General features: G+C 42.9%; 1 protein-coding gene across 1 annotated transcript in view; it reads right to left on the reverse strand.

Moving 5' to 3' along the window:
* Positions 1–796: 796 nt before the first annotated feature.
* STXBP6 (syntaxin binding protein 6) overlaps positions 797–14,411 on the reverse strand; it is a 77,013-nt gene continuing 63,398 nt past the window's right edge. Inside the window, exons 3-6 of the mRNA XM_073639039.1 lie at positions 8,969–9,099; positions 4,327–4,492; positions 2,874–3,031; positions 797–1,609 (exon numbers count right to left, since the gene is read on the reverse strand). Coding sequence (XP_073495140.1) covers positions 1,586–1,609; positions 2,874–3,031; positions 4,327–4,492; positions 8,969–9,099 — 479 coding nt within the window. The 3' untranslated portion in view covers positions 797–1,585. The remainder of the gene's footprint in view (positions 1,610–2,873; positions 3,032–4,326; positions 4,493–8,968; positions 9,100–14,411) is intronic.

Here is a 14,411-nt window from a genome sequence, read left to right on the forward strand (position 1 = left end):
GGGGAACATGGCAGACCTTCTACCAAGCGTTTCTGCAGCGGAATTTCCGCTGTGGAAACGCTTAAAAAATGCAGTGGGCACACAGCCTATTAAATAAGATGAATGATAGCGGATCCTGCACTGAACATTGGGGCACATCCCTTATATTGGGAGACCATGCAGAGTTGCAGTCATTCACCACAACTCTCTGGATACTTTCCTTGAGCCCATTTTCAGTCCAATTAGAAATTATTTTTCTAAATTTTGGGTGTCTATGAGGGACAGTGTCAACCTAATTTAGAAACTGGTGTTATTCATACTGGTGCTATTCAATTCCACTATTATTCTTTTAATGAAAAAAAATAATTTCTTACCTTTTTTTCCTATACATAAATTCTTTAAAGAGTTTGCCCACTACTTTTACATTGATGGCCTATCCTTCAGATATGGGATCAATGTCTCATCACCCGGCATCCCGCCGATCAGCTGTTATCGGTGACAGCCAGCCGGAAGTACTTACTTGCGGAGCTGGCAGTCTACTTGTAGTGACCGGGGCTTAATACTGCACATTAACCTCCTATTGATTTGAATAGGAGGCGGATGTGTAGTACCCTGCTGCGGCTACTACAAGTAGACAACCAGCTCCGCAAGCACTTCCGGCCGGCTGCCACCAATTACAGATGAATGGTGGGGTGACGGGTGTTGGACCCGGCCAATCAGACATTGATGCCCTATCCTAAGGATAGGGCATCAATGTAAAAGTAGTGGACAACCTCTTTAAACTTCTCCACGAAAAAATAAAATTGAGGCGGTAATGTTTTTTAAGATATCAGTAAACTTTTTTTTTATTGCTTGGAATATTATTATGCGACATGGCTTGGAAATTAAATACATGGAAATGTTGTAGATATCCCAGCTGTATAGAAATACTGGCATGAAAGACGGCAATGAACTAAAAAAAAAAAAAACACACAAACTATGATAAAATCTGACTTAAAAATATGAAAAGGAACCACGATGTCCAGTGACACACACGAAAGGCGGTGCAAAAAATCGGTAAGTCTGCGCAAAGCTGCTTAAATATTGCCACTAGACACTCCGGGTTCGGAATAAGATATGTCTTTCATATCAAGTCACTTGTGCCAGCAATTGAAAAAGCACCGACCATTCATACCCAGCCACTGCGGCGTGGCATAATGCAGTCACATCATTGCAGGTATTTGGATAGCTGGCAATCATGGGAAACAACGTATCTTCAATCGCAAACTTTCAGGTGTCCACAGTTCTCCTTCATGCATTTCCTTAGGATGCAGCATCTTCGGTATACTCGATATTGTTCCCAATTATGTCCGTGTATTACTAGCATGGTAGTGGGTGCTGGAAGCTGCTGCTGTACCCTGCATATTATTCCCAGAGTTTTTAACTTTGCGTTGCATTTGCAACAATTGTGCCCGAGAAGCACGACACGACATGAGTGGCGAGAGGAAGTCAGTAGGTGTCCCATTCAAAATAAAGATATTTTCTTACTAATAACCTTGTGCTGAGGTTTTGGCATATAGAGTTCGGCAGGGGTATAAGGTAATGACACAGTTTTCCGTTAAGAGTGTCAGCATTTATGTTTCATGGCGAGCTGCGGAGAAATGGAAAAGGTTGGAATCAATACAATGAAAATTCACATAGCACATGGGATTTATATCAAAATATGTAGTAGAAAAATACCGTAAGAAAAAAATATTTAATAACTACCATCACTTATTTCATAGATTACATGAAGATAACTAACTTTGCAATATATCTTATTGGACAAAACTGCTTTCTTTCTCATCCTGAACCGATAATTCGTTCTGATTTCATGGGTAAAATCTGCATTCAGTAAAGATAGATTTCCCCATTACTTAGATAGAAAATGACAGTTGGTGCTTATAAGATTCTATGAAGAGTGGAGGGAGGAGCTACAGACAGACACAGATATTCTGCTGAAAGTTCTCCTGAAATGACAGTTACACTGACATTTTAAACTGTACCTGTCATTTCAGGTGAACTTGCAGCAGAATATCTGTGTCTGCCTCTAGCTCCTCCTCCCTCCATAGAATCATACAAGCACCAACTGACATCTCCTATCTCAGTAATGTAGGTGTCTGTCTTCACCGAACACAGATTTTAATCATGAATTAAGAGTGAAAGATCAGTCCAGAAGGAGAAAAAACAGATTCCTCTGATAAGATATATTACAAAGATGCTTATTTTCATGTGTACTATCAATTTATGAAATAAAAACTAAAATTAATGTTACTCTAAGGCCTCATTTACACCTCCGATTTTACCACATGTGAGAAATATGGACAGATTATTCTGATCAGAGTTTGATTAGAGAGTGTGGTCCGAGGGTCATCAGTTTTTCTCGTCACTTTCTCCATTCTGTCAGTCTGTACTTGGATGTCATCCGAGTGCGGTCTGTTTTTTTCATGGACCCATTGACTTGCATTGCTGATTTTGATCAAAATTGGTCATATCTCCGCAATATTCCACGGACCGCTGAGTCTGTGAAACATCACGGACATGTGAACGGCCCCAGTGAACCTCAGGTAAAGGAGTCCTAAGTTTGACGATTAACTCAAGATGTTGACCCTGTATGGCCCAAAAAAATTTGGCAGTATTTCGAATTCCAGTCTGGCAAAGCCCTTCCACCTCATCCGGTCTCTAAAGTAAGAACTGACTTGGTTAAAGCCGAGGACTGGAAGTCCTATAACAGCACTAAGCAATATATCAGTTTATGTCCTGTGACCCTCATGTACCAGACAGTGCGTGGCCTTGTAGTAACTTTGATGTTTAGCTTATGACATACTGTAATAGGAGCAGGTGCTTTACTTCAGCCAAATCAGAATTATGTTCACCTTGTGAGCGGTGTCTGCAAATTGTTGTGCGCTGTTCATCATTTCCGCTGTCGATTCTTCTGCACGGCCAAGGCGCTCTCCGCGCTCGTTCAGGGCTTGGCTGGCTTTCTGTACAGCACTGGTTACACTGTCAGCAGCCGAGTGAAGTATACTGTTGCCTGCAGTGAATACAAACTTTAGTCTGGCAATAAAATGTAAAACTTTATAAAAGAAAAAAAAGCAGAAACTATTACAGGAGACTTTTCCAAGAAAGTCATGCCTTGAGGTTTGACCACTTAGAACCCTTCCAATATCTGATCCACAGCAACATTTATGACATATGTAATCTGTCATGGCAAAACATTTTTAATGTTAAGCACTGCAACCATAAGAAACAGCTGTTCAGGGCTCTACTGCTCCAGCTAGATGGGTGGACCTGTGTCATTTAGGCTACACTCACCCATCGATGTGTCGCAGTCCAAGCACAGACCAGCTGTGAGTCTCATGACTCGAACTAGTCAGCTTCATCAATGCCTAGAAGGCTGAGGAGACTGGGCCGCCCTGGAGAAGACTGGGCCGCCCTGGAGGCAGCTTAAGGTCCACATACACAGATTAATGTTGGCAGACCCCACCGATATGAACGGGTTTCGGTTCATGGTCTCATTTGTATGGGGGGGCGCCGGTCGGCCAATGTTTGGTGGAAAGGGTCGATTGGGCATGTCCAATTTCGAATTGGCAATTGCATTGTTCTCCTAGCAGAGTTGTCAGCTGGCATCTTTCTCACAGAGAATACAGGAGTACTCGGGAAAGTGAGTGCTCCTCAGTATGGGAGTGTCGGCTGAGATGGTTGTTGGCCAAAAGATAGGCTGAAGCGTTATTCGGTTGACAGTCATATAACATGTATGGTTGGCTTTACTTTCTTCTGCTAACACATGCACGGCCGAGCCAAATGTGCATATGGGTTGAGGAGCTGGGACAGACAGCCGAAGGTTGAACAAGTGTTTGGCCAACAGCTATTCGATGTGTGGGGCCACCTTGTGCTCTTGTTGGTAATATCTATCTAATAATCTATGGTTTACCTCCCTGATTAGTCTCATGTACACTGTTCTTGGGTGTTGAAAACAGACTTAAATGACTTGGTTGGGGGTTGCACATAGTGTAAAATATAAAATTTCACATTAACCATCAGTAATTTCTAAGTTGAAAATAAAAGTAACCAAATACATAAGTGGTTGTGTTTCAGCCACTTTTCTATTAATCACTGTCCTTGGGTCATCTGAAAAAAAGTAACATTAGTGGCATTTTTGCCACAGTAATTCCCAAAATATATCCTGCAAAGACAGCAAAAGGGAACGGCCCTCTCTCCCCACTCCTCCATACACAAGCATGCTCATGTGTGATGGCTATGAGATGGCAATGTGCATGTCTCTATGCAGTTAGGAAACTTTAGCATAGAAAATTGTTCAATAATCACCTGAGAAAAGTCTGGACTGACAGTTGATGAACTCAGGCTTCCTATCGGAGAGATATCTCTGACATGTATGATGCAAGATTTGGAAGAAGGTAAATTTCTCTGAGCCAGAACTCGCCACCCATTGATCAGAAGCGTTGTCAAACTGAAGATCGAATTCTGGAGACTCCTACATATGACAAAGGAGAATAAACAGAATATGTGAGTCCAAGAATGGTACCGCCATGCAAAAGCCTTCTCTGCAGGAACACTGTATGATGCCTCATGGACTCAGCCATACCAAGACTCCATGCAATGCCCTAGATATACTACAGAGCTGTAATAGGGCAGATACAGTGGCATAGGTGCCGGTGAGTCACTGTCACTTTCTGGCGCCTGCGCAATACAACCCTGCGGCTCAGAGCACAGAGAGACAGGGCCGGGAGGAAGCAAAGCGCGCTTCTACGTGAGCGGCCCTTTGAGCATGCCCGGGAGTCAGGGAGCACAGTGCACATCACAGGGCACTGTGACATGCAGGAGAGGGGGGGGGGAGAATGATAATTAAGCATATAGGCAGGGATTTGGGGGAATAATAAACAGGGGGGGATTGCTTGGCTCCCCCCGGACGCCAAGCCTGTACAAAATAGAATTAATTAAAACTCTTTTCTCTGCAATCAAACCTCTACTAAGGGCCATACAGGTATGTATAGATTTACTTTTCTATAACCTGTATGCCCATAGTAAAGGTCTGATAACTCCCAGGGGGTGACATTCCCTTCAAGCAAGTTGAAGATGAAAGGATCTCTAAAAGGCCTAAAGTTAAAGATGACACATTTCTTTACAGACTCCCTCAAAAGGTGCAAGCTGAAGGTTTTACAATGGCCCTCACAGTCCCCTGATCTGAACATCATTTAAAATCTGTGGCTACACCTCAAAATAGCAGTGCATGCAAGACGACCCAGGAATCTCACAGAACTGGAAGAATTTTCCAAAGAAGAATGGATGAAAATCCCTCAAACAAGAATTGAAAGACTCTTGTCTGGCTACAAAAAGTGTTTACAATCTGTGTTACTTGCAAAAGGGGGCGATACTATGTACTAACCATGAGGGTGGAAAAACTTTTGAATCGGCCCATTTTCCTTTTTGTCATTAAAATGTAAAACATTACTATATTTTTTTTAATTAATACAAAGGAAATGTATCATCTTTAACTTCAGGCCTTTTAGAGATCATTTCATCTTCAACTTGCTTAACTGTTCACAATAACATCATTTTGACCAAATAATTTTTGGGTGCTAAAACATTTACGTGCCACTGTATATACTTTTATAAAGGACCTACTGAAACTCTGTATGCCTTGGCGTTCGTATGAAGGCGTACAAACTTTTTTTCCTGATGGTCTAAGGCTAAGAGCATAGTCCGTGCACTTAGCCCACGGCAAACTGTACGTTCCCATAAGACCTCATTCATTAGAGGGAGGCCGAAAGTGTATTCTTTTGAAATTATTGAAGAAATATTTTACCCTAAAAGCTTGAATAGACCCGTAATATGGTGCCACATTGAGGACTAGGTCACAGGTTCTCCTTGTGCCTCCTGTGGGTCTATCTGTGCAACCAAGAGCACCAACATTACTCAACCAAATGCCATTTTCAGAACAAACATTTCCTATGTCCGATTTTGCTTGTGTATTTGGTATTATTAAAAGGAGTGTTAGATTCAGCGGATACATATGATAAACAGGAATAATTAATCCAGTCCTGTGGGAAATTATTGCTATTGATCAGTATGATGCAGAACCACGAGGTGCAGTCACATTTGAAAGCATTCGGCTGAATAACCGTGTGCAGTGAATAATGATGAGGAAATGCAGACTGAACCCGTCCTGTATCTCTAGATTACCTGGGAGAAGTCAATAATAGGATGGTAGTTTGGGAGGTAAATGCTAGTAATCTAATGTTAACACAATTCTATGAATTTGTCTTTACAGCAGGATCATCTAAATCACTCCCAAAATCACTGTGTCCTTTCTTCTTGAAGCCCAGAACTGTGAATGAAAGTTGAACTTTAGGATTTATGTACCGGGAATAGTGCTAGCCTTTGGCTTCCTGTGCCTCTGGACATCTGCGTATCCTTTCCAGTAAATAGGTGTGACAGCTAAAGTCCAGACGAGCCAGAAGTGTTACTCCATGAAAGGTATGAACACCACCTGTCCATAGAAATTAAGGACCTATTTGCAAAGATTCCCATCCGCCCCATCCTCAGCACAGGCAGGCTGCACACATATAGGATTCATTCAGACATCGGATTTTCACGGATAGCACTCGTATTTGTGATAGTCACATAGACTATCTATATGATTTACTTTGCCTTATCTAGAGAAAGGACTGTTTTGTTATTTATTTGTGCTGAAGAAAGGACTGTTTTGTTAATAATTTGTGCTGAAGAAAGGCTGTTTTGGAGCTGTAAAGTTTATAAAGGACAATATCTTTATTCTGTTTTGATATAAACACCCTGTGACAGTGCGTATGCAAGCAGCTACCAGAGAGCAGAAACCCCTACAGTGTATGGAGGAACTGTGTGGAGTCTCCATGGCAAATCCAGCTAAAAGTACCACACAAGCGTGCTGTCCTATTTTCGTCTGGTAAAACGTCAGATATAATAACAATGTCTCATTTTAAGGGGATAATCTTTTCACATTTTTGTATTTTTTTGTGTTTTTAAATGATTTTATGTAATTACACTACTGCATACGAGTGGAATCATAAGTTTTTTGTGCATAAATATAAAAAATCTTTCTGACTTATTCGGGTGATCTGGGATGACTGGCGCCTGGTATAAACCACTTTTGTTTTTTCTATACATGGAGTATGGGAGTGACCTTTCCCACCCAGACTTCTGGATGCTCCTAAATCCTGGACCCAAAATCCAGTCACATAAAAACCCTCTCAGTAACCTAGTGTTACTGGTGCACTATATCCCGGCAACTACATCACCGAGGCCAGCCACCTTGGTGACACATACCTGCCATCCAGGACCCTACGTCCTGCTTTCTTACAATGTGAACAGAGCCTTGACAGGGATTTCCTTTTTTTTCAATTTCTAGACTGATTATCCTGCACATTGCTGTGCCTGAGGTCATGTGTAGTCTTATGATTAGACGGTCCATGGCGGGAGGGCAGTGTGGTGACTATGAGGGCATAGGCATGACATCACATGTATGACATGAGCCTATATTGTATATGTCTGAAATCAAGCAGGTTGTTGTGAGATGTGCTGGGTATATGGAGGCCATCGTTCAGTAACTACGCCATATTCTGTATTCTCCATGCATTTTGTGTGTGGAATATGGCGTATGCTAGATTGTAATTACATTCTGGAACACCAGTATTAGGAAAATGTGCCAATCTCAAGAAAAACATCTACAACTTAGACTTTTTCTATTTCACTCTTTGTACTGGATGAAAACTAGAACAGTGGAGTCAGTAAGACAACGTCAGAAATATCAAAATTCACTGTTGAAAATTTGCTGGTAATCCCAGTTTTTTTTTCCTTTTATTATAAATAGGGGCCTTAATTTGACAAACATAATATATATTTATACTTTTAGCAATTATACCTATTATTATGAACATATAACATTGTCCTCCAATTTTTGCATGGAGACATTTTTTCTTTAACTTGTGACTCGCAGTCATTAGACTAATGGTCCTCCAATACATGAGCCGGATCTGAGGTCTCTATGGATGGGCTATGGTGCTGAACGCGAGACACGTTTTAATTATTGAGCTTTGTGCCGACTTACTTTATGTAACTTTATAACTTTTTCTTTTTAGGCTGATTTACTCTGCTGTTTTCTTTGGCTGGGGATTAATAGTCCGAAACTTCAATGAGGACGTTGGTTTTCTGCAGTTAATCTATCGTTATGCATATGTTCTGCTAATCTAATTTAGCAGCCGCAGAACGAGGGTTATATCATCTGTAAGAGGACAATGGATGAGCTTACTTCGTTTTCATAGATGATCTGTCCCTTGCACAAATACATTTGCTACGTAAGGATTCGTGCCCTGTGTAGTTTATGTTGGATATTTCAGATATTGCCTCTCCTTTATTTGTCCATGCAGCGAGTGACCGGATTTGAGCGTTTGCTGAGATAAGAAAGACCCGCCTCACGTGTTGAGAAATTACCTCCCCTTATGTAATAAATGGAGAAGAGAGAACGCAAACCTAATGAAAACGTGTCACAAGTTGTGCCGTAATGAATCGTCATACGCTGAAAATAAAAACTAAACTTTTTTTTTTGATAAACTTATAATTTATTAACATTTCTAAACAACTATGAAAAGTAATAAACTAACTCTAAAATATTAATAACATAAAAAAAAATTAAAAAATTAAAAGCTGTATTTGGTGTCAATACTTGTACTGAGCAGCTCTATGTTCTGCAGCGTTAAGAGGGTTCTGAGGGGTGAAGACGATGGTCTTCAGAAGACAATCCTAGCCCAACAAAGCTACTAAAAATGAAATGGGTGAGGGTGTGGATTATCAGTTTGTAACATTATTTTCAATAGTCCTAGCAACAAAAAGACGTGAAGAAGCACATTACATCCAGTCTAGGACTAAGGTGTATTCATCATGCCTGTACAGACATAGTAAGGACAGAACTTACCCGATTAGGGTCAATACCATTTACTTGTCTGAGCTGTTCTAGAGTCCACTGGGATCTTCTCACGAAACAAGATGAGCCTTCGAACTGTTTAACCTTGGTAATGTAGACTTGTGAGGGTTTCTTATTAGTAACTGTAGATGAAAACAAAAATCAAAGGGTCATACAGAAAACAATCATCTCTCCCGTTTCCTCCAATACATCTCCATAGACTGTTATAGTAAGTATAAGATAGGTAAAAGAGAATGAGGAACACACAGGTGAAGGGTCTCTCCTGTGTCTCAAGACGTGGGGGGGGGGGGGGCTGAAAATTCCCGAGCGCTAAACACATTACCATGAAGGGCCTAGATATTTAGAAAGAAAGCGCTGGGAGCACAGTATCTGCTATATAGCGAGATACTATAGGAGCGCTGTATCTGTCATCTAGCGAGGTACTATGAGAGCACTGTATCTGTCATCTAGCGAGGTACTATAGGAGCGCTGTATCTGTTATCTAGCGAGGTATTATAGGAGCCCTATATCTGTTATCTAGCGAGGTACTATAGGAGCCCTGTATCTGCCATCTAGCGAGGTACTATAGGAGTCCTGTATCTGTCATCTAGCGAGGTACTATGAAAGCGCTGTATCTGTCATCTAGCGAGGTACTATAGGAGCGCTGTATCTGTTATCTAGCGAGGTACTATGAGAGCACTGTATCTGTCATCTAGCGAGGTACTATAGGAGCCCTGTATCTGCCATCTAGCGAGGTACTATAGGAGTCCTGTATCTGTCATCTAGCGAGGTACTATGAAAGCGCTGTATCTGTCATCTAGCAAGGTACTATAGGAGCACTGTATCTGTTATCTAGCGAGGTACTATGAGAGCACTGTATCTGTCATCTAGCGAGGTACTATGAGAGCGCTGTATCTGCCATCTAGCGAGGTACTATGAAAGCGCTGTATCTGTCATCTAGCAAGGTACTATAGGAGCGCTGTATCTGTTATCTAGCGAGGTACTATGAGAGCACTGTATCTGTCATCTAGCAAGGTACTATGAGAGCACTGTAACTGTCATCTAGCAAGGTACTATAGGAGCCCTGTATCTGCCATCTAGCGAGGTACTATACGAGTCCTGTATCTGTCATCTAGCGAGGTACTATGAAAGCGCTGTATCTGTCATCTAGCAAGGTACTATAGGAGCGCTGTATCTGTTATCTAGCGAGGTACTATGAGAGCACTGTATCTGTTATCTAGCGAGGTACTATGAGAGCACTGTATCTGTCATCTAGCGAGGTACTATGAGAGCGCTGTATCTGCCATCTAGCGAGGTACTATGAGAGCGCTGTATCTGTCATCATCTAGCAAGGTACTATAGGAGCGCTGTATCTGTTATCTAGCGAGGTACTATAGGAGCCCTGTATCTGTCATCTAGCAAGGTACTATAGGAGCCCTGTATCTATCATCTAGCGAGGTACTATAGGAGCCCTGTATCTATCATCTAGCGAGGTACTATAGGAGCCCTGTATCTGTCATCTAGCGAGGTACTATAGGAACCCGGTATCTGTCATCAAGCGAGGTACTATGAGAGAACTGTATCTGTCATCTAGCAAGGTACTATAGGAGCACTGTATCGGTCATCTAGCGAGGTACTATAGGAGCGCTATATCGGTCATCTAGCGAGGTACTATAGGAGCCCTGTATCGGTCATCTAGCGAGGTACTATAGGAGCCCTGTATCGGTCATCTAGCGAGGTACTATAGGAGCCCTGTATCGGTCATCTAGCGAGGTACTATAGGAGCTCTGTATCTGCCATCTAGCGAGGTACTATGAGAGAGATGTATTTGTCATCTAGCGAGGTACTATAGGAGCCCTGTATCTGCCATCTAGCGAGGTACTATAGGAGTCCTGTATCTGTCATCTAGCGAGGTACTATGAAAGCGCTGTATCTGTCATCTAGCAAGGTACTATAGGAGCGCTGTATCTGTTATCTAGCGAGGTACTATGAGAGCACTGTATCTGTCATCTAGCGAGGTACTATGAGAGCACTGTATCTGTCATCTAGCGAGGTACTAAAGGAGCCCTGTATCTGCCATCTAGCGAGGTACTATAGGAGTCCTGTATCTGTCATCTAGCGAGGTACTATGAAAGCGCTGTATCTGTCATCTAGCAAGGTACTATAGGAGCGCTGTATCTGTTATCTAGCGAGGTACTATGAGAGCACTGTATCTGTCATCTAGCGAGGTACTATGAGAGCGCTGTATCTGCCATCTAGCGAGGTACTATGAGAGCGCTGTATCTGTCATCATCTAGCAAGGTACTATAGGAGCGCTGTATCTGTTATCTAGCGAGGTACTATAGGAGCCCTGTATCTGCCATCTAGCGAGGTACTATAGGAGTCCTGTATCTGTCATCTAGCGAGGTACTATGAAAGCGCTGTATCTGTCATCTAGCAAGGTACTATAGGAGCGCTGTATCTGTTATCTAGCGAGGTACTATGAGAGCACTGTATCTGTCATCTAGCGAGGTACTATAGGAGCCCTGTATCTGCCATCTAGCGAGGTACTATAGGAGTCCTGTATCTGTCATCTAGCGAGGTACTATGAAAGCGCTGTATCTGTCATCTAGCAAGGTACTATAGGAGCACTGTATCTGTTATCTAGCGAGGTACTATGAGAGCACTGTATCTGTCATCTAGCGAGGTACTATGAGAGCGCTGTATCTGCCATCTAGCGAGGTACTATGAGAGCGCTGTATCTGTCATCATCTAGCAAGGTACTATAGGAGCGCTGTATCTGTTATCTAGCGAGGTACTATAGGAGCCCTGTATCTGCCATCTAGCGAGGTACTATAGGAGTCCTGTATCTGTCATCTAGCGAGGTACTATGAAAGCGCTGTATCTGTCATCTAGCAAGGTACTATAGGAGCGCTGTATCTGTTATCTAGCGAGGTACTATGAGAGCACTGTATCTGTCATCTAGCAAGGTACTATGAGAGCACTGTAACTGTCATCTAGCAAGGTACTATAGGAGCCCTGTATCTGCCATCTAGCGAGGTACTATAGGAGTCCTGTATCTGTCATCTAGCGAGGTACTATGAAAGCGCTGTATCTGTCATCTAGCAAGGTACTATAGGAGCGCTGTATCTGTTATCTAGCGAGGTACTATGAGAGCACTGTATCTGTTATCTAGCGAGGTACTATGAGAGCACTGTATCTGTCATCTAGCGAGGTACTATGAGAGCGCTGTATCTGCCATCTAGCGAGGTACTATGAGCGCGCTGTATCTGTCATCATCTAGCAAGGTACTATAGGAGCGCTGTATCTGTTATCTAGCGAGGTACTATAGGAGCCCTGTATCTGTCATCTAGCAAGGTACTATAGGAGCCCTGTATCTATCATCTAGCGAGGTACTATAGGAGCCCTGTATCTATCATCTAGCGAGGTACTATAGGAGCCCTGTATCTGTCATCTAGCGAGGTACTATAGGAACCCGGTATCTGTCATCAAGCGAGGTACTATGAGAGAACTGTATCTGTCATCTAGCAAGGTACTATAGGAGCACTGTATCGGTCATCTAGCGAGGTACTATAGGAGCGCTCTGTCACCTAGCGAGGTACTATAGGAGCGCTATATCTGTCATCTAGCGAGGTACTATAGGAGCCCTGTATCGGTCATCTAGCGAGGTACTATAGGAGCCCTGTATCGGTCATCTAGCGAGGTACTATAGGAGCTCTGTATCTGCCATCTAGCGAGGTACTATGAGAGAGATGTATTTGTCATCTAGCGAGGTACTATAGGAGCCCTGTATCTGCCATCTAGCGAGGTACTATAGGAGTCCTGTATCTGTCATCTAGCGAGGTACTATGAGAGCACTGTATCTGTCATCTAGCGAGGTACTAAAGGAGCCCTGTATCTGCCATCTAGCGAGGTACTATAGGAGTCCTGTATCTGTCATCTAGCGAGGTACTATGAAAGCGCTGTATCTGTCATCTAGCAAGGTACTATAGGAGCGCTGTATCTGTTATCTAGCGAGGTACTATGAGAGCACTGTATCTGCCATCTAGCGAGGTACTATGAGAGCGCTGTATCTGTCATCATCTAGCAAGGTACTATAGGAGCGCTGTATCTGTTATCTAGCGAGGTACTATAGGAGCCCTGTATCTGCCATCTAGCGAGGTACTATAGGAGTCCTGTATCTGTCATCTAGCGAGGTACTATGAAAGCGCTGTATCTGTCATCTAGCAAGGTACTATAGGAGCGCTGTATCTGTTATCTAGCGAGGTACTATGAGAGCACTGCATCTGTCATCTAGCGAGGTACTATGAGAGCACTGTATCTGTCATCTAGCGAGGTACTATAGGAGTCCTGTATCTGTCATCTAGCGAGGTACTATGAAAGCGCTGTATCTGTCATCTAGCAAGGTACTATAGGAGCGCTGTATCTGTTATCTAGCGAGGTACTATGAGAGCACTGTATCTGTCATCTAGCGAGGTACTATGAGAGCACTGTATCTGTCATCTAGCGAGGTACTATAGGAGCCCTGTATCTGCCATCTAGCGAGGTACTATAGGAGTCCTGTATCTGTCATCTAGCGAGGTACTATAGGAGTCCTGTATCTGTCATCTAGCGAGGTACTATGAAAGCGCTGTATCTGTCATCTAGCAAGGTACTATAGGAGCGCTGTATCTGTTATCTAGCGAGGTACTATGAGAGCACTGTATCTGTCATCTAGCGAGGTACTATGAGAGCGCTGTATCTGCCATCTAGCGAGGTACTATGAGAGCGCTGTATCTGTCATCATCTAGCAAGGTACTATAGGAGCGCTGTATCTGTTATCTAGCGAGGTACTATAGGAGCCCTGTATCTGCCATCTAGCGAGGTACTATGAAAGCGCTGTATCTGTCATCTAGCAAGGTACTATAGGAGCGCTGTATCTGTTATCTAGCGAGGTACTATGAGAGCACTGCATCTGTCATCTAGCGAGGTACTATGAGAGCACTGTATCTGTCATCTAGCGAGGTACTATAAGAGCCCTGTATCTGCCATCTAGCGAGGTACTATAGGAGTCCTGTATCTGTCATCTAGCGAGGTACTATGAAAGCGCTGTATCTGTCATCTAGCAAGGTACTATAGGAGCGCTGTATCTGTTATCTAGCGAGGTACTATGAGAGCACTGTATCTGTTATCTAGCGAGGTACTATGAGAGCACTGTATCTGTCATCTAGCGAGGTACTATGAGAGCGCTGTATAAGTCATCTAGCGAGGTACTATAGGAGCTCTGTATCTGCCATCTAGCGAGGTACTATGAGAGAGCTGTATCTGTCATCTAGCAAGGTACTACAGGAGCTCTGTATCTGTCATCTAGCGAGGTACTATGAGAGCCCTGTATCTGTTATCTAGCGAGGTACTATAGGAGCCCTGTATCTTATCTAGCGAGGTACTATAGGAGCCCTGTATCTGTTATCTAGCG

This window comes from Phyllobates terribilis, unplaced genomic scaffold, assembly GCF_046119375.1.
Source record: "Phyllobates terribilis strain yellow unplaced genomic scaffold, ASM4611937v1 Scaffold_7__3_contigs__length_470593459, whole genome shotgun sequence".
Taxonomy (NCBI): Eukaryota; Metazoa; Chordata; class Amphibia; order Anura; family Dendrobatidae; genus Phyllobates; species Phyllobates terribilis.